The following is a 27,153-nucleotide window of genomic DNA, read 5'->3' on the forward strand; positions in this document are numbered from 1 at the left end:
AGAATGTGTACACACTGGGATCATGTATTGAGTATTTACACGTGTCCCAATGTGAAATTTCAACATAAACACAGAGATTCCGGAAGTGATTGATGATTGATAAGCTCAGTTACGTCTTTACCAAATCAAATCAAATCTTATTTGTCACATACACATGGTTAGCAGATGTTAATGCGAGTGTAGCGAAATGCTTGTGCTTCTAGTTCCGACAATGCAGTAATAACCAACAAGTAATCTAGCTAACAATTCCAAAACTACTACCTTATAGGCACAAGAGTAAGGGGATAAAGAATATGTACATAAAGATATATGAACGAGTGATGGTACAGAGCGGCATAGGCAAGATACAGTAGATGGTATTGAGTGCAGTATATACATATGAGATGAGTATGTAAACAAAGTGGCATAGTTAAAGTGGCTAGTGATACATGTATTACATAAAGATGCAGTAGATGATATAGAGTACAGTATATACATATACATATGAGATTAATAATGTAGGGTATGTAAACATTATATTAGGTAGCATTGTTTAAAGTGGCTAGTGATATATTTTACATCATTTCCCATCAATTCCCATTATTAAAGTGGCTGGAGTTGAGTCAGTGTGTTGGCAGCAGCCACTCAATGTTAGTGGTGGCTGTTTAACAGTCTGATGGCCTTGAGATAGAAGCTGTTTTTCAGTCTCTCGGTCCCTGCTTTGATGCACCTGTACTGACCTCGCCTTCTGGATGATAGCGGGGTGAACAGGCAGTGGCTCGGGTGGTTGTTGTCCTTGATGATCTTTATGGCCTTCCTGTGACATCGGGTGGTGTAGGTGTCCTGGAGGGCAGGTAGTTTGCCCCCGGTGATGCGTTGTGCAGACCTCACTACCCTCTGGAGAGCCTTACGGTTGTGGGCGGAGCAGTTGCTGTACCAGGCGGTGATACAGCCCGACAGGATGCTCTCGATTGTGCATCTGTAGAAGTTTGTGAGTGCTTTTGGTGACAAGCCGAATTTCTTCAGCCTCCTGAGGTTGAAGAGGCGCTGCTGCGCCTTCTTCACGATGCTGTCTGTGTGGGTGGACCAATTCAGTTTGTCTGTGATGTGTACGCCGAGGAACTTAAAACTTACTACCCTCTCCACTACTGTTCCATCGATGTGGATAGGGGGATGTTCCCTCTGCTGTTTCCTGAAGTCCAACAACAACAGAGGGCTCCTGGCAGTAAACTACCACTTAGGTCACCTCCACATGTTTCTGGGAAACTCAGAAGCATAAAGTTATAAAGAATAAACTCTGGAGAATAAGTTGTGTAATACAAATAGTAAGTTAGTGTTATAGCGCTATAATAATATGTTTCTAAGAATAAGCAAGTTATTGTTATGATTCAGTTATAACCTAACCCCAATCAGCATCAGAGGTCTGATAAATTGCTGCATGTGAAACATGGTAGAGGGAAATCCAGCCCATAATTCTGGTACCTTCTTGCCAGGACTAAGTTCTCCCTCCAACTGGATGCTTGGTCCATTTCCGTGCCCTGATTGTGAAATAGCTTTTGCATTTTGATCCTAGCCAGACATGTAACTGTAGGCAGCCAGAAACATGTAACCTATTCGTTCAAAACCTCTACTCAGTCGCCATTAAATGTAAATACTTCTTTAATTAGGCCATTGCTCAGGACCCCATTTGAACTGAAGAGGCCTGTGAAATGAAGTAATTTTCTAATTTCAATGAAGGATTGCATTTTTGGGGAAATAGTATTGACATTAATTATTTCTTCACATGATGCAGAATACTCTCAGTTCTTTGGAATGGATACACCTGATAATAACTTTACACACACTAACTTAGTCAATTGCAAAGAGATTGGACTGAGGTAATTCACTCACACACACAGGCTATTAGCATATGCTGTATGTATGGGCACACTTAAAGCATCTGTGAAGCTCATAAAAAACCACAAATCTGCAGTCAGTGCTGTTACTGTCAGTTGGCCATTGTTCTATGCTGCGCCCTCGTGGCTGTTATTGGTTTGCTGAAGTTTAAATGGACTGGACTTTCAGTCTCCCTGCTGCTGCTTTCTGACCCGTTGCTGAACTCCTGTGGACTTAGGCTGTCACTACGGTTCTTTGCATAGTGGTACACGGTTAGAAGACCTTCCCCGAAGCAGAGAGACATTTATTCTGTTCCCTCGTTCTCAGGTGTTGTTTGATGTTTTGCATCTTATGACCTCATCATTCTACTGGCTTCCAGAGCCGGATGGACTAGAAATGCTGCATAATTATCTCTACATGACAGATTAAGTATACACATTTTAAACGTATTTGAGGCCTTGGAAGGACAGTGAATAGTTATGTACAGTGCCTTGCGAAAGTATTCGGCCCCCTTGAACTTTGCGACCTTTTGCCACATTTCAGGCTTCAAACATAAAGATATAAACTGTATTTTTTTGTAAAGAATCAACAACAAGTGGGACACAATCATGAAGTGGAACGGCATTTATTGGATATTTCAAACTTTTTTAACAAATCAAAAACTGAAAAAATTGGGCGTGCAAAATTATTCTGCCCCCTTAAGTTAATACTTTGTAGCGTCACCTTTTGCTGCGATTACAGCTGTAAGTCGCTTGGGGTGTCTCTATCAGTTTTGCACATCGAGAGACTGACATTTTTTCCCATTCCTCTTTGTAAAACAGCTCGAGCTCAGTGAGGTTGGATGGAGAGCATTTGTGAACAGCAGTTTTCAGTTCTTTCCACAGATTCTCGATTGGATTCAGGTCTGGACTTTGACTTGGCCATTCTAACACCTGGATATGTTTATTTTTGAACCATTCCATTGTAGATTTTGCTTTATGTTTTGGATCATTGTCTTGTTGGAAGACAAATCTCCGTCCCAGTCTCAGGTCTTTTGCAGACTCCATCAGGTTTTCTTCCAGAATGTTCCTGTATTTTGCTCCATCCATCTTCCCATCAATTTTAACCATCTTCCCTGTCCCTGCTGAAGAAAAGCAGGCCCAAACCATGATGCTGCCACCACCATGTTTGACAGTGGGGATGGTGTGTTCAGCTGTTTTGCTTTTACGCCAAACATGACGTTTTGCATTGTTGCCAAAAAGTTCAATTTTGGTTTCATCTGACCAGAGCACCTTCTTCCACATGTTTGGTGTGTCTCCCAGGTGGCTTGTGACAAACTTTAAACAACACTTTTTATGGATATCTTTAAGAAATGGCTTTCTTCTTGCCACTCTTCCATAAAGGCCAGATTTGTGCAATATACGACTGATTGTTGTCCTATGGACAGAGTCTCCCACCTCAGCTGTAGATCTCTGCAGTTCATCCAGAGTGATCATGGGCCTCTTGGCTGCATCTCTGATCAGTCTTCTCCTTGTATGAGCTGAAAGTTTAGAGGGACGGCCAGGTCTTGGTACATTTGCAGTGGTCTGATACTCCTTCCATTTCAATATTATCGCTTGCACAGTGCTCCTTGGGATGTTTAAAGCTTGGGAAATCTTTTTGTATCCAAATCCGGCTTTAAACTTCTTCACAACAGTATCTCGAACCTGCCTGGTGTGTTCCTTGTTCTTCATGATGCTCTCTGCGCTTTTAACGGACCTCTGAGACTATCACAGTGCAGGTGCATTTATACGGAGACTTGATTACACACAGGTGGATTGTATTTATCATCATTAGTCATTTAGGTCAACATTGGATCATTCAGAGATCCTCACTGAACTTCTGGAGAGAGTTTGCTGCACTGAAAATAAAGGGGCTGAATAATTTTCACACCCAATTTTTCAGTTTTTGATTTGTTAAAAAAGTTTGAAATATCCAATAAATGTCGTTCCACTTCATGATTGTGTCTCACTTGTTGTTGATTCTTCACAAAAAAATACAGTTTTATATCTTTATGTTTGAAGCCTGAAATGTGGCAAAAGGTCGCAAAGTTCAAGGGGGCCGAATACTTTCGCAAGGCACTGTACTTCAACTCATTTAAAAAAAGTGATTGGCAAGGCAAAGGTAAATGTGACAGAGTATGGACAAATCTTTATAACTGTGTTGGAGTCAGTGGATATAGGCACATTCAGGAGGTGCAGCAGCTCAGATAGTGACATTGAAAATTATTATGTACAGCTGCATCCTAACCTGGTCATTCTGTGGTTATTATATACAGTATCTATATAAAGAGAACAAAGGCCTCACCATGGCAACAGAGCACATCTATCCACAAGGTTACTCCATCTTTCCAACTTTATCTCTCTATATCCATCTCTCCATCTCTCTCAAACATTGTCTGCACTACATTCCCAATCCAAGAAATTAATCAAAGTAGCCAAGTTTCGGTTTTATTCAGTTACTGACATCTCTGAAAAGAAGCTTGCCAATTCTGCTGTTGGTAACCAACATTTTTTACCGTAGCGTTGACGTTACACTGAAAAAGCGCTATTTCAAAACAAGAACAAGTCCCTCATCATTAGTGATATGTAAGAGCCAGAGAATATCCCGCCTGGGCGGCTTTGCATGAAACAAACAGATGAAAATGTTTTATTTTGTATTTTTAGTCGCTTCACATATATTAATTAATATTTATACCTATAAACACTTTTCAAAAAAATCTAAATATTCAGTCACATGTACTGGAAAAAGCTCCACTTTTAAATCACAATGATAAATGTACAAAACAATGATAAACGTTTCATATAAATGTTATGGTAACAGGTAGAGAGACTTTACTTTCATCATTAAATATCATAATGGAACAAAAATAAACTCAGAGATTCATCAGCGTTTCCTGAGGTTCTTGTGTTCCCCCTTGAGGACCAGGAGAGGGGAATGGCTTTTACATCACATCATTGAGGAGCTGTTACGAGAGGTCAAAGTGTACCTTATAACAACCAGGAAATGTGATCACAATAGAACCATCATAGAATGAGTGGCTACCATTGCGTTTTAACTACTGTGATCCTCCTACCTTTATATTATGTTGCTCAGTGATTGAGTTACATGCTAATGAATCCATTTGACTCCACCCGCCGGGAGCTTGTTAAAACACGGCTATTCAGAAGGGAAAAGGTGGCTGGGTTATCTGCAATCGTTCAATAGGAATCTGTGTATCATTATGCTACTGATAAATCTCAGACAGAGGTAGGCTATTCATGGTGCACTTTGAACTGGCATGACGCTCACTCTCACTCCTGAATCCCTAAAGAGTCTGATGCTATCAGCCATCACCAGATACCAACCCCAACCTGGTTGTCTTAGTCTAGCCTCACTTCGACCATGTGAATGTCATCTGACCACCTTTCAAAGCAGTCACATCTGTCTGCATTTGATATAATGCACTAAATAAATGTCTGAGCAAATATAAACAGGAAGGGTAGGTGAGAAAATATCATGGACAAAAATGTAAAGTATTTGGAAAAATCTGTACATGTAAACATCACACTTTCACTGAGTCCAAAAAAACAGAAAGAAAAAATACAAAGCTTCACATTGGTATACAGTACATTACAACCCCCTGCACAGAACTACAGTCTCTGGCCAATGCAGGAGAAGTAACAAATAAAATAATATCAAGAACAATAGAAGTTTTACAGAGCACCACCAACTGTTAAAACAGGCAAGGGTTGAACTTGAAACCACATACATTTTCTGGAACCGTGCTGTACACCACAGAAAAAGGATTTAGGTTTAAAATGTTTCTTTTACAACCTTTTGTACAGCTATACATATATCTGACCACATCAGCAATCCACAAGTTACTAGGGCTTTTACGCTACATTTTTATAAAACATCTATACATTAAATTGTCCTGCCAATGCAACGAGAAATCCACTGGAACAAAATATGTCTACAAATGGTTGTTTCATTGGTCACAGTAACTGCAGCACACACATGAAAATGTAGCTCATAGTCTTAAGACACATTAAGAAGAGACCCTTTGCTGGACACAAAGAAAAGTGATGCGTTAGTTAGAAACGTGAATTTAGATCAACCCGGCATCAATAACATAATGTGTATCTGCATTGTGGTATGTTGTCTAACCTAGCCATCTTAAGATGAATGCATTAATTGTAAGTCGTTCTGGATAAGAGCGTCTGCTAAATGACTGAAATGTCAATTTAAGTGACGATGGCAGTTTACTGATGGCTGTTGGAGCTTATGGCTGGCCAAAAGTAAAATAGGGGCAAGGTGAAGGAGACATGGAAGACATTTGAGTGTATCAGGACAGAACCCTACCCACTGGACACAGACGTCAATTCAACATCTATTCCACGTCGGTTCAACGTAATTTCCTTGAAATGACATGGAAACAACAGAGATTCAGCCAGTGTGTTCCCCAGTGGGTACACTCTTAGAAAAAAGGGTTCCAAAATGGTTCTTTGGCTGTCCCCATAGGAGAAACCTTTTTTGTTCCAGGTAGAACTTTTTGGGGGTCCATGTAGAACCCTCTGGGGAAAAGGTTCTACATAGAACCCAATAGGGTTCTACCCTGGAACCACAAATTATTATTCAAAGGATTCTCATACAGTATGTTCTACATAGCTATACCTACACTCTTTGAAAAAAAAGGGGCTATCAAGTTGATTCATCCAAATGAGTCTATTCAAATACATTTTTTACCTGCATTCAAATGTGTACACACACCTGAGCTCAAAATACCAGTTTCTAAAGCCTGACTAGTCTAGCTAAAATAACATTTCTGAAGTCTGATGCGTGCAAAATATAATTATCTTTTAAAACAGCACTTCTCTTGTGTTGCCAGTAAAAATTCAGATTGAAGTGATTTAGTTAAGACTGTGAGATTGGCTGATTCTTGCATGAGCCTTGCCATGTACTTTAAAACCCAATATTGTGCATTGTAATAATGATTTCCACAATATGTTATCCATAAGATGATCAGTTTAGTGGACAAAAATAATCTACATTTAAATCAATACAGACATCCAAACTAAAAAGTAAAACACACACTCATATCAGCTCTCATCATAGACCACCATGATCAACCCATTGTCAGGCATGTGTATCTTAAATGTGGAAATTGAACATGTGAATCAAGTATGATTGTTCTGTAACAATGTCCGGTTACAAATATATACCATGTTATTTTATCCTGAGCTGTAAAGTGCTTCCAAACTTGCAATAGATTATACATTTGAAATATAATAAAGAAGTCAAATTATGTCATGGATGGTGACAATAAATAAATTACAGATTATTTTGTGCATGTCATTTTAGACTGTCCTGTTCTTGGAATGATCATCGTCACAGCAATGTAGTAGATATATGTGCTGCTGACATCATATATTATAAATTACACTGAAATACATTCCTCTCTTTATGAATTATCTGACAAATCTACAGTACATTCGGAAAGTATTCAGACCCTTTCTCCACATTTTGCTACGTTACAGCCTTATTCTAAAATGGATTAAATAAAACATGTTCCTCATCAGTCTACACATAATACTAAATAATGACAAAGCGAAAACAGGTATTTTGACATTTTAGCACATAAAAAAAAAAACAGAAACACCTTATTTACATTAGTATTCAGACCCTTTGCTATGAGACTAGAAATTGAGCTCAGGTGCATCCTGTTTCCATTGATCATCCTTGAGATTGATTGGAGTCCACCTGTGGTAAATTCAATTGATTAGACATGATTTGGAAAGGCACACACCTGTCTATGTAAGGTCCCACAGTTGACAGTGCATGTGTGGAGGCACAGATCTGGGGAAGGGTACCAAAACATCTCTACAGCATTGAAGGTCCCCAAGAACACAGTGGCCTCCATCATTCTTAAATGGAAGAAGTTTGAAACCATCAAGATTCTTCCTAAAGCTGGCCGCCCGGCCAAACTGAGCAATTGGAGGAGAAAGGCCTTGGTCAGGTAGGTGACCAAGAACTCGATCACTCTGACAGAGCTCCAGAGTTCATCTGTGGAGATGGGAGAACCTTCCAGAAGGATAGCCATCTCTGCAACACTCCACCAATCAAGCCTTTATGGTAACCACTCATCAATAAAAGGCACATGACAGCCCACTTGGAGTTTGCCAAAAGGCACCTAAAGGACTCTGACCATTAGAAACAAGATTCTCTGGTCTGATGAAACCTAGAGTTAACCCTTTGGCCTGTATTCCAAGCATCACATCTGGATGAAACCTGGCACAATCCCTCCGGTGAAGCATGGTGGTGGCAGCATCATGCTGTGGGGATGTTTTTCAGCGGCAGGGACTGGGAGACTAGTCAGGATCGAAGGAAAGATAAACAGAGAAAAACAAAGAAAAATACAGAGATCCTTGATGAAAACCTGCTCTAGAACGCTCAGGACCTCAGACTGGGGCGACGTTTCACCTTCCAACAGAACAACGACCTTCAGCACACAGCCAAGACAACACAGGAGTGGCTTCGAGACAAGTCTCTGAATGTCCTTGAGTGGCCTAGCCAGAGCCCGGACTTGAAGCCAATTGAACATCTCTGGAGAGACCTGAAAAAAACTGTACAGCGACGCTACCCATCCAACCTGACAGAGCTTGAGAGGATCTGCAGAAAAGAATGGGAGGAACTCCCCAAATACAGGTGTGCCAAGCTTGTAGCGTCACACCCAAGAAGACTTGAGGCTGTAATCACTGCCAAAGGTGCTTCAACAAAGTACTGAGTAAAGGGTCTGAATACTTATGTAAATGTATATTTCAGTTTTTAATATGTAATAAATTACATGTTTTTTACTTTGCCATTATGGGGTATTGAGTGTAGATTGATGAGGGAAAAAAACAATGTAATCAATTTTAGAATAAGGCTGTAACAAAATGTGGAAAAGTCAAGGTGTCTGAATACTTTCCTAATGCACTGTTTAAGGTGCTGACCGGGTTGACTACTTAAAATAATTTAAGTGTACAGAGCAATTTTTTTACTAAAGAGCTTTGAAAGGGCAACTCCACTTCACTTACACAACAAACCGAAATAATGCCAACGTTTACCAACAATAAAACGACCACTTAGGACAGAGTGCCCAAATGACTGGCCTGTCAAAGTATGTTGATAGAGAGGATGTTACAGCTACAGTACTCTGTGCTGCTCTCACATACAGTACACACACCATAGCAAGGAACTGTTGAGTAAACTGTGATGCCATCACACATGATCAAGATTGTCTTTTGCTTCTTTTTTAAACCGTGTGTTTTATGTCATAATTTCTGCTAATGAGAAATGCAAAGACCGATAAGAAAAAGGAGTTGAGGTGGAGAGAATCTGGTGGGATTTTGAGGGAAATCTTTCTCTATAGCAGACCAACAGCCGTTACAAGGAGCACAATGCATTCACCATACATTTCCATGAGACGACCATGTGACGTTCACGAGACAAAGTTTATGACACAACCATATGCTGTTCATATCTGACTGACTTAAACCAACCCAAACTGTTAGTCTCTGAAATAAACTCAAATTACTGAACAAAGGTTCATTGACCTCAAGTCTACTATCATTGTATATCAGGTTCTGTCCTATTCACATCTGTCTGATTGGTGCCAGTCAATGAAAGGCCTCAGTTATGAGGTTCCAGATAAAGAAGAGCATCTTTCAGAACAGACAACAATGAAGCTACAGTGCTGCCATGAGACACTTTCTTTTTACACAGCATTCCTGATTGACAAATTACCTTACTGCTCCCAGCGGAGCCTTACAAAATATTATGGGATGTTTGTGGTAAATCTGCTATCTCTGGGGAATGTTTTACAGGTTAGCTCATCATGCTGAGACTAAAAGCATGAGGAGGTAGAGGTACGCTAAGAAGACCTCCCTTTGCACAAAGTCCCACAAAAAGACTGAGTATATGGAAATTGGCTTGCATTTACTGATTCTCTTCCATATTGCACCCTGTTACACACTTTCCCCAGAAGCATGAACCTTTTGCCTACAATCCAAAGCCTGTAGGTTTGGACACGTTACAGTACTTTACCCTCCAGGTTTAACATCCCCCTTTTCTATGATCACACTTTGCATACCTAAACCTTCAAACTTTACAAACTACGGTTGAGGTTAACAGAGCAGTGTCATAATGCCAAATATGAAGCAATAATTCATGTTTGACAAATACCTCCTCAGTTTAGAAAGAAAATCCATGGAAGGAGGTGACTTTGCGGTGTTTCTGGGGTATGAATGAAGTGGGTGAGGAGTAGGTTTGTTATGGGAATGGAAACAGCTAACTGGGCACTAAGATTAGTTTGAATGTATGGATTTTATATTTGTGTAAATTCTTTGCATTCCTGTGACCATATATCTACTATCTGTATGGCCCAATTGTGCGATGCAGTTTTACTCCTAGTCTTTACTTTGACACTTTACTCAGTTAAACTCTTAATTAAGTGTCTGTCTGTCTGAATGTGTTTGACTGAGGGTGATAGTACAGACAGACAGCCTGGGGAGACGGGTCTTGGCACGGCATAGTTTGTCCGGTCTGGCCTGGCCTGTTTATGGTTCAGTTCTGCTGCAGGATCAGGTTCTCTAGCTCGTCTGCAGATCGGAGCAGGAAGGCGGCAGACTCTCGGTACCCGGCGATGAGCTGCCTCACTGCTGTGACCTCAGGGGGGCTGAGCTGAGCCGAGGCACCTCCCCCACCTCCACCCTGACCACTGTGACTGTTAGAACTGGAGGAAGAGGATGTGGGAGCCACAGACTTCATACTGAGATCAGTGGGACCTGGAGAGAGAAATGATAGTGTACTTTAAGTGTGATAACCCCATACAGTAAAGAAAGCACAAGATTACTGGGTCACAATTTATTAGATTAGTCCATCTGTAGATTTTTTTTTTATTTTTTTATTTTACCTTTATTTAACCAGGTAGGCAAGTTGAGAACAAGTTCTCATTTACAATTGCGACCTGGCCAAGATAAAGCAAAGCAGTTCGACAGATACAACAACACAGAGTTACACATGGAGTAAAACAAACATACAGTCAATAATAAAGTATAAACAAGTCTATATACAATGTGAGCAAATGAGGTGAGAAGGGAGGTAAAGGCAAAAAAAGGCCTTGGTGGCAAGGTAAATACAATATAGCAAGTAAAACACTGGAATGGTAGTTTTGCAATGGAAGAATGTGCAAAGTAGAAATAAAAATAATGGGGTGCAAAGGAGCAAAATAAATAAATAAATTAAATACAGTTGGGAAAGAGGTAGTTGATAGGGCTAAATTATATGTGGGCTATGTACAGGTGCAGTAATCTGTGAGCTGCTCTGACAGTTGGTGCTTAAAGCTAGTGAGGGAGATAAGAGTTTCCAGTTTCAGAGATTTTTGTAGTTCGTTCCAGTCATTGGCAGCAGAGAACTGGAAAGAGAGGCGGCCAAAGAAAGAATTGGTTTTGGGGGTGACTAGAGAGATATACCTGCTGGAGCGTGTGCTACAGGTGGGAGATGCTATGGTGACCAGCGAGCTGAGATAAGGGGGGACTTTACCTAGCAGGGTCTTGTAGATGACATGGAGCCAGTGGGTTTGGCGACGAGTATGAAGCGAGGGCCAGCCAACGAGAGCGTACAGGTCGCAATGGTGGGTAGTGTATGGGGCTTTGGTGACAAAACGGATTGCACTGTGATAGACTGCATCCAGTTTGTTGAGTAGGGTATTGGAGGCTATTTTGTAAATTACATCGCCAAAGTCGAGGATTGGTAGGATGGTCAGTTTTACAAGGGTATGTTTGGCAGCATGAGTGAAGGATGCTTTGTTGCGAAATAGGAAGCCAATTCTAGATTTAACTTTGGATTGGAGATGTTTGATATGGGTCTGGAAGGAGAGTTTACAGTCTAACCAGACACCTAAGTATTTGTAGTTGTCCACGTATTCTAAGTCAGAGCCGTCCAGAGTAGTGATGTTGGACAGGCGGGTAGGTGCAGGTAGTGATCGGTTGAAGAGCATGCATTTAGTTTTACTTGTATTTAAGAGCAGTTGGAGGCCACGGAAGGAGAGTTGTATGGCATTGAAGCTTGCCTGGAGGCTTGTTAACACAGTGTCCAAAGAAGGGCCGGAAGTATACAGAATGGTGTCGTCTGCGTAGAGGTGGATCAGAGACTCACCAGCAGCAAGAGCGACCTCATTGATGTATACAGAGAAGAGAGTCGGTCCAAGAATTGAACCCTGTGGCACCCCCATAGAGACTGCCAGAGGTCCGGACAACAGACCCTCAGATTTGACACACTGAACTCTATCAGAGAAGTAGTTGGTGAACCAGGCGAGGCAATCATTTGAGAAACCAAGGCTGTTGAGTCTGCCGATGAGGATGTGGTGATTGACAGAGTCGAAAGCCTTGGCCAGATCAATGAATACGGCTGCACAGTAATGTTTCTTATCGATGGCGGTTAAGATATCGTTTAGGACCTTGAGCGTGGCTGAGGTGCACCCATGACCAGCTCTGAAACCAGATTGCATAGCAGAGAAGGTATGGTGAGATTCAAAATGGTCGGTAATCTGTTTGTTGACTTGGCTTTCGAAGACCTTAGAAAGGCATGGTAGGATAGATATAGGTCTGTAGCAGTTTGGGTCAAGAGTGTCCCCCCCTTTGAAGAGGGGGATGACCGCAGCTGCTTTCCAATCTTTGGGAATCTCAGACGACACGAAAGAGAGGTTGAACAGGCTAGTAATAGGGGTGGCAACAATTTCGGCAGATAATTTTAGAAAGAAAGGGTCCAGATTGTCTAGCCCGGCTGATTTGTAGGGGTCCAGATTTTGCAGCTCTTTCAGAACATCAGCTGAATGGATTTGGGAGAAGGAGAAATGGGGAAGGCTTGGGCGAGTTGCTGTTGGGGGTGCAGTGCTGTTGACAGGGGTAGGAGTAGCCAGGTGGAAAGCATGGCCAGCAGTAGAAAAATGCTTATTGAAATTTTCAATTATGGTGGATTTATCAGTGGTGACAGTGTTTCCTATCTTCAGTGCAGTGGGCAGCTGGGAGGAGGTGTTCTTATTCTCCATGGACTTTACAGTGTCCCAGAACTTTTTTGAGTTAGTGTTGCAAGAAGCAAATTTCTGCTTGAAAAAGCTAGCCTTGGCTTTTCTAACTGCCTGTGTATAATGGTTTCTAGCTTCCCTGAACAGCTGCATATCACGGGGGCTGTTCGATGCTAATGCAGAACGCCATAGGACGTTTTTGTGTTGATTAAGGGCAGTCAGGTCTGGGGAGAACCAAGGGCTATATCTGTTCCTGGTTCTAAATTTCTTGAATGGGGCATGTTTATTTAAGATGGTTAGGAAGGCATTTTTAAAAAATATCCAGGCATCCTCTACTGACGGGATGAGGTCAATATCCTTCCAGGATACCCCGGCCAGGTCGATTAGAAAGGCCTGCTCGCTGAAGTGTTTCAGGGAGCGTTTTACAGTGATGAGAGGAGGTCGTTTGACCGCTGACCCATTACGGATGCAGGCAATGAGGCAGTGATCGCTGAGATCTTGGTTGAAGACAGCAGAGGTGTATTTAGAGGGGAAGTTGGTTAGGATGATATCTATGAGGGTGCCCGTGTTTAAGGCTTTGGGGAGGTACCTGGTAGGTTCATTGATAATTTGTGTGAGATTGAGGGCATCAAGTTTAGATTGTAGGATGGCTGGGGTGTTAAGCATGTTCCAGTTTAGGTCGCCTAGCAGCACGAGCTCTGAAGATAGATGGGGGGCAATCAGTTCACATATGGTGTCCAGAGCACAGCTGGGGGCAGAGGGTGGTCTATAGCAGGCGGCAACGGTGAGAGACTTGTTTTTAGAAAGGTGGATTTTTAAAAGTAGAAGTTCAAATTGTTTGGGTACAGACCTGGATAGTAGGACAGAACTCTGCAGGCTATCTTTGCAGTAAATTGCAACACCGCCCCCTTTGGCAGTTCTATCTTGTCTGAAAATGTTGTAGTTTGGAATTAAAATGTCTGAATTTTTGGTGGTCTTCCTAAGCCAGGATTCAGACACAGCTAGAACATCCGGGTTGGCAGAGTGTGCTAAAGCAGTGAAAAGAACAAACTTAGGGAGGAGGCTTCTAATGTTAACATGCATGAAACCAAGGCTATTACGGTTACAGAAGTCGTCAAAAGAGAGCGCCTGGGGAATAGGAGTGGAGCTAGGCACTGCAGGGCCTGGATTCACCTCTACATCGCCAGAGGAACATAGGAGGAGTAGAATAAGGGTGCGACTGAAAGCAATAAGAATTGGTCGTCTAGAACGTCTGGAACAGAGAGTAAATGGAGGTTTCTGGGGGCGATAAAATAGCATCAAGGTATAATGTACAGACAAAGGTAAGGTAGGATGTGAATACAGTGGAGGTAAACCTAGGTATTGAGTGATGAAGAGAGAGATATTGTCTCTAGAAACATCATTGAAACCAGGAGATGTCATTGCATATGTGGGTGGTGGAACTAATAGGTTGGATAAGGTATAGTGAGCAGGACTAGAGGCTCTACAGTGAAATAAGCCAATAAACACTAACCAGAACAGCAATGGACAAGACATATTGACATTAAGGAGAGGCATGCTTAGTCGAGTGATCAAAAGGGTCCAGTGAGTGGAGAGGTTGGTTTAGGGTCACGGCGATTTAGACAGCTAGCCAGGCCATCGGTAGCAAGCTAGCATAGGATGGAGTCTGTTGTTAGCCACCTCTTGCGTTCGGTCAGTAGATTAGTGGGGTTCCGTGTGGTAGAGGGGATTAATCCAAATCACACAACAACAAAAATAAGAACAATAGATATAGTTATAGAGGCCCGAGAAGAAAACATAATAATTCAAATAAATAAATTGTCCGATTGTCTATTCAGATAGCAGCCGGAAAGACAGCTAAAGGTTAGCGGGCCGCAGATGGGCGTTCCGGTAACGTCGCGACAGAGGAGCCAGCCGGGTCTCCTTCAGGTAGATAACGTCGGCAGTCCGGTTGTGAAGGCCCGGTGGGGCTCCGCGTAGGCAGTGAAACGGGTCCGGATAGGTGACTGCAGCCCAGGAGTGAATGATGGAACTCAGGCGTGATTGACGGAGCTGGCTAGCACCGGAACAATCGATGTTTGCTCCGGAATCGACGAAAGCCGACTGTCACACGGATAGCAGCTAGCTAGCTGTGAGATCCGGGTATGAATGTCCAGAGAGCAGTTGAAATCCAGGGACATGGAGAGAAAAAAAATGGTCCGGTATGTTCCGTTTCCCGAGCCGCGCTGCGCCGTACAAAACTGGCGATAGATTTTCGATAGATTTTCGAACTAAAGGACAGCCGATGACCACAAACCGTGGTTAGCTTCTGATTAGCTTCTGGGCTAGCTCCTGGCTAGCTTCTGGCTAGTTTCTGGCCAGCCTCCTGGAGTTTCTGGCTAGCTTCCTGAAGGATTGCAGATCTGAGGTAAATAATACTTTTTTATAAATATAAATTGGTGAGGCTGGTTGCAGGAGAGTGTTTAGAAGAAGAGTTGATGGAAAATAAAAATAAAATGTATGTGAAAAAAAGTTGTAAATATATATATATACAGGACACGACAAGACGAGGACAAAAGACGTCTGAACTGCTATGCGATCTTGGAGAATTATGCTCTACAGAGGGTCATACTGTCAACAAACTAGCTGTTGCTATGCAACTGCTTCCTACGGTTAGGGTTAGGGTAAGGTTTAGAAAAACATTAGGGTAAGGGTTAAGGTTAGAGTTAGGGCTAGGGTAAGGATTAAGGTTAGGGCTAGTAGATAGTTCGTTAAAAAATTACTGATAGTCTGTAGATACCCTGTTGAGCATCTACAGATGGACTATCCAAATAAAGTGTGACCAATTATTTATATACAATATAGGCAATCAATAATCACACTAATATAGATACAGGTACATACAGTACAAAAACACATTCTAACTGAATCTCAGTCTAGGACTTGGGTAGAAGCTAATTACCATTGGTCTGTGTGGTGGTGGCACCGGTGGTCGGCAGGTTGTTGCTCATTGCTCCGTAACTGCGGAAGCTGTAGTTGAGGCCCCTGTTGGTGCCGTTGGTGTATACTGGGTCCTGGGACTGGGAGTAGGCTGAGGCAGCCAGGGAGAAGCCTGAGGGGGCAACTGAGACCGGGTCCCTGGAGCTGTTTTTATCAGCAGTAGCAGGTTCCTCCTACAGGAGTAGCTACAATAGTTATTACACTGTAATAGGAAAAATAACATAGTAATAAGAACATGTACATTTTTAGCAAGATATACAGTATTTGAATCTACTGTATGTACATACTGGTAATGATGTTACCGACAGAAGAACATGGACTTCATTTACTGTCATGTATAAACAAACACACTCCAAAATAACATTAATTAACAAATACAATACAAACATTCTGTGAACACATAAATACATGTACACTCACAGGGCCTTGATAGACATCTAGTCGCATCCTCTTGGCAGCGTTGCGTGTCTCACTTTCACAAGCAGCAGCGAGAATGTTCTCTGCCATGGCAGAGGTGAGGTGTGGGGGTGTGGGCCGTGTCTGACAGCACAGACAATAGTGTTAAGGGTGCGCAGTATAATATTCATGTAAGAGTGAATATTTATGCATGTTCATGAAACTTGATTCTGAAATGTTACATTGGCAGATACAACATGATAGCTTTCTACACATCCTGGCCATCCCAGTCTCTACAAACAATCAACCCCCTTCAAATGAAATTCCAAGTTCCAGAACACTGGGAAACTGCGGCACTCCAAAATGTTTCTAAATCAGAGAATCAAGAGCATGTGGGAGGGTGTGGGAAGTATTTACAGGTTGCAGTGTTGTTACATTGAACCAGTGGCGACACGTCATTCTGTTTTGTGCACCACATTTTTAGCTACAAAAAACTCAAACAAACTGAAAATATGTATACACGTACTAATGCCAAAATATATATACACGTATTAATGCCAAAATAACATGCAAAACAGGCACACACAACCCACCAAAAAACAATAATATATATATATATATATATTTTGGGGGGTGGGTTTGCCTGCTTTGCATGTTATTTTGGCATTAATACGTGTCACATATCACTTTGCAAACAATGTAACAAAAAAAAAAATCTAAATCATTAAGTTAATAAAGCTGCATACAAACTGCTATTCAGTGGAGTGGGTGTGTGGTTCTAATTCTGAGTTTAAGGGTCTCTTTTCCAAGCTTAAAATGATAAACATTCAACATTGGCCATGCTGTCAATCCATGCTTTCTGTCACACCCAAAACAACTGTGAACTTGTAACTGGGAAATCTTGTAACTGAGTTCAAGACAACTGGGAACTTGGGAAAAAAACTAGCTAACCTATAACCTGTTTTAGAGAAATGTAATCATTGAATATTGTAAGAGCTTTCATTGTCTGCTTATATACCCCCTTTTATTTATCCTACGGTTCTGACTTGGTGTACAGGGAGAACACTAAGAAAAGAATGGCCATGTTCTGAATTCTGTAGCTGTATATTACAAAAGTGTTGAACAAATAGTTTTATTGACTACGTCCGTCCTAGCTCGCTCATTAATGTCTTAATCGAAATTACGGATAGCCTCTTATCCGCTTTTCGTCCCCTTATGCCACATATGTCAGAGTCAAGGCCCGCGGGCCACATCCGGCCCGCAAGAAGGTTTTTTACGGCCCCTGGGATGATCTTGATTTATTATTAGAACCGGCCCGCAGCAAGCCGGCAGCCCGCAGATCTTTTACACGCACCAATACTACATTTCCCACAATGCAAAGGTGACGCACCGAGCAGTAGGCTGCTTCATTTCAATATTTATTGGCACAGCAGTCGTCAGCATCACAGTAAAATTAACTTTCAGATACCCATCAAAAATGGCAAAACGGAAGGTGGATACTGAGAACCGGGGGTTTCAAACAAGGTGGGAGTCGGAGTATATGTTCACGAAGGTAGCTGGAAAACCTGTGTGTCTTCTGTGTGGAGAAAGTGTGGCGGTACTGAAAGAGTATAATCTGAGACGACATTATGAAACGAAACACGCGGACAAAAACAAGAATATGGACATGGAACAAAGGCTACAAAAGGCAGAGGAATTAAAACGAGGCCTCAAATCTCGACAGGCTCTGTTCAAAAAAGCCAAATCACAAGGCCAGGCTGCTGTCAAGGCCAGTTTTATTTTGGCAGAAGAGATCGCTAAATCAGCCCGGCCATTTACGGAGGGGGATTTCATCAAAAACTGCATGATTAAAGTTTGTGACGAAGTTTGCCCAGAAAAAAGGCAACTCTTTTTAAATGTGAGTCTGAGCAGAAACACCATTGCCGAGAGAGTAGACCAGTTGTCCATCAATCTAAAAGAGCAGCTTGTGAAAAAGGGAAAAGATTTTATTGCATATTCCTTGGCTGTGGATGAGAGCACCGACATTTCTGACATTGCCCAGTTGTCAATTTTCATCCGCGGAGTGGACTCCAACCTAAGCGTGACAGAGGAGTTTTTGGCTTTACGTCCTATGCATGGCACAACTACGGGGCATGATTTGTATGAAGAGGTGTCAAGATGTGTAAATGAGATGGAGCTGCCTTGGGAAAAACTCGTGGGTTTGACAACCGACGGAGCACCTGCGATGTGTGGACACAGGAGCGGACTGGTGGCGAAGATACGGGAAAAGATGCAAGAGGAAAACGCGACAGGTGAGCTGACAGCTTATCATTGTATCATACACCAGGAAGCGTTGTGCGGTAAAGCCTTGAAAATGGAGCATGTAATGAGCATCATCACGCGCACAGTTAACTTTATCAGAGCCAAAGGTTTGAATCACCGCCAGTTCAAGGCATTTCTGACGGAGTTAGAAACGGAGCATGGTGATTTGCCTTATCACACAGAGGTGCGATGGCTAAGCCAGGGAAAGGTGCTTCAAAGATGTTTCGAGCTTCGTGAGGAGATTTGTCTGTTCTTGGACAGCAAAGGGAAAGACACAACACAACTCCGAGACGAAATGTTTCTGTGTGAAATGGCTTTTCTGTGTGACATTACGAGTCATCTGAATGCAATAAACTTGCAGCTGCAGGGTCGGGATCGTGTCATCTCTGATATGTACAGTACAGTGAAGGCATTTAAAACCAAACTGACTCTGTGGGAGACGCAGATGCGGAAAGAAAATTTGAGCCACTTTCCCAGCTGCCAGACCATGAAAGAGAAGCTCTCTACCAGTGCGTTCCCGAGCACACAGTTGGCTGATAAAATAGGTATGCTTGCCGCTGACTTTCGACGCCGATTTGCTGACTTTGAAGCACAAAAAAGCAGGTTGGAACTGCTCGGTAACCCATTTGCTGTTGACGTGGAAAGCTCACCACCAAACCTCCAAATGGAGTTGATTGACCTCCAATGCAATGATGCACTGAGGGCAAAATATGCGGCAGTGGGTGCTGCGGAGTTCGCCCGTTTCCTCCCCGGCACAATGCCCCAGCTGCGCATCCAGGCTGCTCAAACGTTGTCTATGTTTGGCAGCACATACCTGTGTGAACAACTGTTTTCTTTGATGAACCTGAACAAAACATCACACAGAAGTCGACTTACTGCTGAACACCTCCACTCAATTCTGAGGATTTCTTCAGCTCAGAGCCTTACCCCGAACATTGATGAACTTGTGGAAAAGATGGGACACCACCAAGTATCACCCTCAACCTCAAACAAGTGAACATTACTGTGCAATCACATATTTAGAGTTTTTACTCAGTTCAAGTTTAAAAGTTAAAATTTAATATTTGTTTTCACTGCATGTTACTTCTCCTTAAACAAAGTGTTGTTTTTGATTAATAGATTTTTGCACTTTATTTTTTTGTATTTCAATCCAATTATATTTTTAAAATATTTCAGTTGAGTGGATGATAGAAAATTGCTATTATTGTTTTTTCTTTGAAGTAAATTTAGCCCACTTTTGCTAAAATAGAAAATATAGTCTACTGATGGTGCCTTGAATACCGGTTTCTTTCATTTAATGTTCATGTTATGGGGATATTTATATAAAGGAAATTTGTCTTTTGTGTCTGTTGAAAATTAAAGATTACTGACAGAGCCATAAGAAAATATTGCTTTATTTATCTGATCATATTGTAATATATTTGTTAGGTTTTCAGTAGGTTCAATTAGGTTCACTAGACTATATGCGTCATTTAAAAATTTTTCAATGAACATTCGAACAGTCCGGCCCTCGTCTTGTAGCTGATTTTTTTATTTGGCCCTCCGTCCATTTGACTTTGACACCCCTGCCTTATGCCATAGTTTGTATATATCAATTGTCAGTAGGAACCACATTTGTTTAAGCAAGTCAGCCATATCAGCTGTTTTTTTTAAAAGGCAGTAAATTAGGCTGAATGAACTGTTTCGCTGCCAGACAAGATAGCCAGATGTAACAGTGGTAAGGTGTTGGGACTGCTGTTGGGACTCTACTGTTAGGACAGCTTTATGTAGGCCCTAACAGTTTGTGGGCAGAGTTTGTCACCGTTATAGTGCAATTAATCTATTGTTTCAGTGTTGTGTAGTGGCTTTGGAGGCATGCATCCCCAAATTTTGTTTGCCCCACCAAGATTTACATGCTAAAATCGCCACTGCATTGAGCACATCTTCCACACTTATAGTTCCCAGTTTGAACAGTAAGGCATTTGGAAAGAATGGACCAGCATGTCTCTGATCGTCTGTATGAGAACACACCAGGCTGGAGCATCAGCTCTGTTTGTAGAATAGGCCAATGTTTGAAGTCTGTTACAAATCACAGCCATGACGTGCTGTCCTTTTCGGGCTTCTGAGCTAGAAATGATGGTCTGGGCATGTTCGTGTGCTGCTGTTTTCCAATGTTCTTGAACTTGGGATTTCACTTGAAGTCATTGTCATAAATGGAAACTAATAAAGTCCACTCTACAATCAACCCCCCTTCGTAAGATCATAAGACTACCATCTACTAAATAGGGGGAGGGGGGCTAGGGACTATGGGGAGGATACTGAGGGGAACAGTGCCTACCTCAAAACCAACCTTCTTCATACGGCGGCAGGACTTGAGGTAGGTGCGGATGCGCTTGCGGGAGCGCTCCTGGAACTCAGGGAACTGTCGGCTGCATGACTCGATGATGGCCTGGATCTTCTCCTTGGGCTGCTTGGAGATGGGCACCATGCGGTCCAGGTTCTCATCCACAAACAGACGAACAAACATCTGAGAGGGTAGAGATAGAGGGGGGGATGGGAGGAGAGTGAGGACGATTGGGTGTATAAGGGAGGAGAGGGGGAAGATAGGTTTAGAAGGGAGATGAGATGATGGGAGGTGTAGAGGGGAGAGAGGAGGAGGGGGTGTAGAGTAGGGGAAAGCAGTAGGGGTATGTGTAAACAGACAAAAAGAGCAACAGCAGAAGTGGGGGAGTAAACATGGAGGTAGAGCATGAAAGCGGGTGCAAAGAAAAGGAGAGGGATTAAATAAAGAGGGGGGAGAGATGAGAGGAGAGAAGATATAGTGAATGCAAAAAAACATTCAAAATGCACAATAACATGACAATGGTCTTAAGGTTGAGGAGTGCCATTTTACATTTTCCCTCTGACATTTATATTATTTTGAAAAAGGTGTGAAAAAGCTGTCACTTTAGTTGTGACAGCTGCGATGATACTCTTACATTAAATGCTTTCAGCCTCTCTGGGTCCATTCCCTCAGCATCAGTGATCTTGTCACTGTCATCGTGGTCGTCATGATCGTCATCATCATCATCGATGATCTGAGCACGCCCAGAGGTCAGGTCCTCAGCACTCATGCTCAGTTCTGTCTTCAACGAGTCATAGCTTCCGGAGCTGTGCTGAGGAGACTGTAAACACCCACAAAGAAACAAACACTGTTACTATTGCCACAGATAAGGACACAAAACAGCATTCAAGTTGTAATAAAACATCTGGTGTGGCTATCACCACAACACCATATTCAAATTAATTTCTGTCCTTACCTTGTTGCCGTAGTCTGGTTTCCCAGGGGACTTCCTCGTAGGGTCAGCTGAGTAGGGCGTCCCAACAGGGCTACCCACAGGCAGCAGTCTGTCAGTCATATTGACTGGTTGCTGGTCCTCTGAGGAGGAAGAGGAGGAGGTGGTGGTGCTAAAGTCCAGGGGAGCACTCACCCCGTTCTCAGTCACCTCCCTGTATGGAGCCACACCATCTGAAGGGACACTGCCCACAACCATTGCCTCCAGGGGGGTCAGGGATGGCAGTCCGTTGGCACTCTCAGAGTCGTCCTCTGAAAGAGAGAGAGAGAGAGCGAGCGAGCGAGAAATTGAGGCATGATATAATAAATGAAATATAGTCTCAATAAATCCAGATATTATCCCTGTTCCTTTTCCCGGCCCCCATTTGAAAATGTGAATTGCCAAATCCTACAAATGGAGGTTTTTGCTAACTGTCATATAAGTAAGATGACTTGGTGTGTTGTGAGGATGTGCAATGTAGTTGTTTTTGATAGAGTAAATGTGTATTTATTTACTCAACTATTTCTATCCTTAGCAATCACTCTATTTGTGTGTGTGTGTGTGTGTGTGTGTGTGAGGGCTGGGGTGGATTTACATGCTATATGTTGTGCTCTCAGTGTTTGTATAGGAAGAGGAGGGTATTGGGGTCAACTGTCAAAATAAATAGAGGGTGCTGCCACAGTAGAGGGCTGTGTTTCTAATGGGGGATGGAGGGATGGAGATGAGAGAGGAAGGGAAGAGGAGGACACGATGGGATGGTTAGGGAGGATGTGATGGGATGGTAGGGGAGGATGTAATGGGGGAGAAGCTAAGGGGGGGAACAGACCCTCACAGGGTGCCATGCAAAGTACAAGTGAACAGTAATAATCTGTCAAAACACTAATGTGGGGTTATGCTGTTAAACCATGAAGACGACTCATTTCTACCATCACCTTTTCCTTGAGGCAGGGGAGCCATCAAAGTCTCCCTTTCCCCCATCCAAATCTAAAAGGTGATATGGCATTTTTCTATTGTGTTGACTAGCTAGAATCCAGCCAATGCTATATCTGTGACTTTTTCTTTGAATACACTATTCAATACAAACTGGTTACCAGTGTCTGGTTGTCTAGAGCTTTTAATATCTGTAGTTTCTTAGTGGATGTCCACTTTCCCATCATGAGTTAGTCATGGATGGAGGTGGGGGTGGCTGGAGGCCCCTCAGACATTAGGGATGATTGAGGTTGGGTTGGAGTAGTGAAACACTACACATAATGATGGATTTGGTTGGATTAGTACATTAATAGAAGCACAAAGTGCTCCCTATCCTATACTACAGTGCCTTGCGAAAGTATTCGGCCCCCTTGAACTTTGCGACCTTTTGCCACATTTCAGGCTTCAAACATAAAGATATAAAACTGTATTTTTTTGTGAGGAATCAACAACAAGTGGGACACAATCATGAAGTGGAACGACATTTATTGGATATTTCAAACATTTTTAACAAATCAAAAACTGAAAAATTGGGCGTGCAAAATTATCACATCACTGATGTCAGCTGGTCCTTTTGTGGCAGGGCTGAAATGGAGTGGAAATGTTTTTTGGGGATTCGGTTCATTTGCATGGCAAAGGGGGACTTTGCAATTCATCTGATCACTCTTCATAACATTCTGGAGTATATGCAAATTGACATCATACAAACTGAGGCAGCAGACTTTGTGAAAATGTATCTTTGTGTCGTTCTCAAAACGTTGGGCCACGACTGTACATCCCAAATCACGCTCAACCAATGAAAACAGGGACATACTGTAAACAAACAAACATACAGTACGCACAAACACACACACTCTCACACAAACACACAAAAAGGCTTACCGTCTTCCTCTTTCAATGCGGCTTGTGGGCTGTGTACCATCCCTCCATTGGGGGGACTGAGCTCAGGGACAGGGGGACGCTCAGCAGAGACCCACGTGGGCTCAGCCATATCCATGTCCTCACTGCTCACCGAACTTTCATCCTGAGAAGAGAGAGAGAAAGAGGAGAGAAAATTTAGACATTTCTCAAATTACGATTTCGTCCCTGAGGACGATTGAATAGGCTGCTGAAGATTTGATTGTATTTAATTTATTACGATCCGAATTAGCCGACGCCAATGGCATCAGCTAATGTTACTGGGGTCCGACATAACGAACAAGACATTAAAGACTAGAGACTATACAATTAATATACATTTAAAAACATTAACATGTAGTGTGTGTGTGTGAGGGCATCTATCAGTTACACATACATGTTGCGAGGTGTCGCTTTATTCATTTTTTAAAACCAGATTTGCTGTTCACTTACGCTATATAAGATGGAAGGGAGTTCCATACACTCTTGGCTCTGTATAATACTGTACGTATCCTTGAATTTGTTCTCAAAACCCCTGGTGGCATGTCTGATAACAATAAAGAGCAAAAGCGGCTCTGTTCTGGGCCAGCTACATTTTAACTTGGTCTTTCTTTGCAGCATTTGACTATATGACTGGACAATAATCAAGATAAGATAAAACTACAGCCTGCAAGACTTGTTTGTAGAGTGTAGTGTCCAAAAATCAGAGCATCTCTTCATTACGGACAGACCTCTCTCCATTTTTATAACCATTGAATCTCTATGTTTTGACCATGACAGTCTCTTCAACTTGTTCAACAGCACACCTAAGCCTATATGGGAGGGTCTGGGTGGGCATAACTCCGAGGTTGCGGTTCTGGTGAGGGACGCTCCACTTCTTACTCAGCCCACTTACGTAATGTCTCTGCAGCAGGAACCCTCACCACCGACCCCGGACTAGAGGACGCCACTGGACTGATGGTCGAGTCTGGAGTGAGTGGCTGCGCCGCTCACTGGCGGGAGACTCTGGCGGCGCCGGACAGGCGCGAGACTCTGGCGGCGCCGGACAGGCGCGAGACTCTGGCGGCGCCGGACAGGCGCGAGACTCTGGCGGCGCCGGACAGGCGCGAGACTCTGGCGGCGCCGGACAGGCGCGAGACTCTGGCGGCGCCGGACAGGCGCGAGACTCTGGCGGCGCCGGACAGGCGCGAGACTCTGGCGGCGCCGGACAGGCGCGAGACTCTGGCGGCGCCGGACAGGCGCGAGACTCTGGCGGTTCCGGTCTGTAAACTATCGCCGGACACTCTGGACTGGGTACTGCCGCCGGACGCTCTGGACTGGGTACTATCGCCGGACGCTCCGGACTGGGTACTGTCGCCAGACGCTCCGGACTGGGTACTGTCGCCGGACGCTCCGGACTGGGTACTGTCGCCGGACGCTCCGGACTGGGTACTGTCGCCGGACGCTCCGGACTGGGTACTGTCGCCGGACGCTCCGGACTGGGTACTGTCGCCGGACGCTCCGGACTGGGTACTGTCGCCGGACGCTCCGGACTGGGTACTGTCGCCGGACGCTCCGGACTGGGGTACTGTCGCCGGACGCTCCGGACTGGGTACTGTCGCCGGACGCTCCGGACTGGGTACTGTCGCCGGACGCTCCGGACTGGGTACTGTCGCCGGACGCTCCGGACTGGGTACTGTCGCCGGACGCTCCGGACTGGGTACTGTCGCCGGACGCTCCGGACTGGGTACTGTCGCCGGACGCTCCGGACTGGGTACTGTCGCCGGACGCTCCGGACTGGGTACTGTCGCCGGACGCTCCGGACTGGGTACTGTCGCCGGACGCTCCGGACTGGGTACTGTCGCCGGACGCTCCGGACTGGGTACTGTCGCCGGACGCTCCGGACTGGGTACTGCCGCCGGACGCTCCGGACTGGGTACTGTCGCCGGACGCTCCGGACTGGGTACTGTAGCCGGACGCTCTGGACTGGGTACTGTAGCCGGACGCTCTGGACTGGGTACTGTAGCCGGACGCTCTGGACTGGCGAGGCGCACTGTAGGCCTGGTGCGTGGTGCCGGCACTGGTGGTAGCGGGCTGGGGACACGCACCTCATGGTGAGTGCGGGGAGGAGGAACAGGGCGTACCTGACTGCCGAGGCGCACTATAGGCCTGGTGCGTGGTGCCGGCACTGGTGGTACTGGGCTGGTGACACGCACCTCAGGGCGAGTGCGGGGAAGAGGCACTGGATACACTGGACTGTGGAGACGCATTGGATATCCAGAACATAGAGCTGGATCAATACGTCCTGGCTGGAAGACCATTCTAGCCCGGCAAATGCGAGGAGCTGGAATAGAGAGCACCAGGCTAGAATAGCGCACTGGAGACACCGTGCGTATCTCTGCATAACACGGTGCCTGACCAGTTACACGCTCCCCACGGTAAGCACAAGGAGTTGGCTCAGGTCTCCTACGTGACTCAGCCAATCTTCTCGTGTGCCCCAAGATTTTGGGGGGCCTCTCGGGCTTCCGTGCTAGCCTTGTACCCTCATAACGTCGCCGTTCCTCCTGTGCTTTCTCCACCTGCTTCCATTGCAGAGTCCTTTCCCCTCGGTACTTCTCCTCGTAGTATAGATAATCATCCACGAATTACCCAAGGAATATGGCTGCCTAAATATGGTTCCCAATCAGAGACAACGATAAACAGCTGCCTCTAATTGAGAACCAATCTAGGCAACCATAGACATACTAAACACCTAGACTAGTAAACAACCCCATAAACATACAAAAACCCTAGACAGGACAAAACACAACAAACCACCCCTTGTCACACTCTGACCTAACCAAAATAATAAAGAAAACAAAGAATACTAAGGTCAGGGCGTGACAGCGTATATGGTTGAATCATCAGCATACATGGACACACATGCTTTGGTTAAAAAGCAATTTACTCAACAACAGATTATGGTCAATATTATCAAAGGCTGCACTGAAATCTCACAGTACAGCTCCCACAATCTTCTTCTTATTATTGTCACGATCGTCGTATGGAGGGGACCAAAGCGCAGCGTGGTGTGAATGCATTCTTCTTTATTGAATGAAGAACACCAAGAATACTTAAACAAAAAACAACAAAACGATTACGACGACCATGACCGCTATATAAACACTGTGCTAACATGCAACATAACATAGACCATAACCCACAAAATACCCAAAGAAGATGGCTGCCTAAATATGGTTCCCAATCAGAGACGACGATAAACACCTGCCTCTAATTGAGAACCAATCTAGGCAACCATAGACCTAAATAAACACCTAGATGGAAACAACCCAATAAATCTACAAAACCCCTAGACAGTAAAAACACCCTAGATGAGACAAAACACACATATCACCCATGTCACACCCTGACACCTTTTTT

General features: G+C 43.8%; 1 protein-coding gene across 1 annotated transcript in view; it reads right to left on the minus strand.

Moving 5' to 3' along the window:
- Positions 1-8,573: 8,573 nt before the first annotated feature.
- The window catches only part of LOC110532514 (nucleolar protein 4-like), a 42,030-nt gene continuing 23,450 nt past the window's right edge, over positions 8,574-27,153 (minus strand). Inside the window, exons 5-11 of the mRNA XM_021616485.2 lie at positions 23,740-23,881; positions 21,874-22,160; positions 21,553-21,738; positions 20,913-21,101; positions 16,319-16,438; positions 15,861-16,071; positions 8,574-10,679 (exon numbers count right to left, since the gene is read on the minus strand). Of these exons, the coding sequence (XP_021472160.1) occupies positions 10,459-10,679; positions 15,861-16,071; positions 16,319-16,438; positions 20,913-21,101; positions 21,553-21,738; positions 21,874-22,160; positions 23,740-23,881 (1,356 nt within the window). The 3' untranslated portion in view covers positions 8,574-10,458. The remainder of the gene's footprint in view (positions 10,680-15,860; positions 16,072-16,318; positions 16,439-20,912; positions 21,102-21,552; positions 21,739-21,873; positions 22,161-23,739; positions 23,882-27,153) is intronic.

Source organism: Oncorhynchus mykiss, chromosome 9 (assembly GCF_013265735.2).
Source record: "Oncorhynchus mykiss isolate Arlee chromosome 9, USDA_OmykA_1.1, whole genome shotgun sequence".
NCBI classification, from domain to species: Eukaryota; Metazoa; Chordata; class Actinopteri; order Salmoniformes; family Salmonidae; genus Oncorhynchus; species Oncorhynchus mykiss.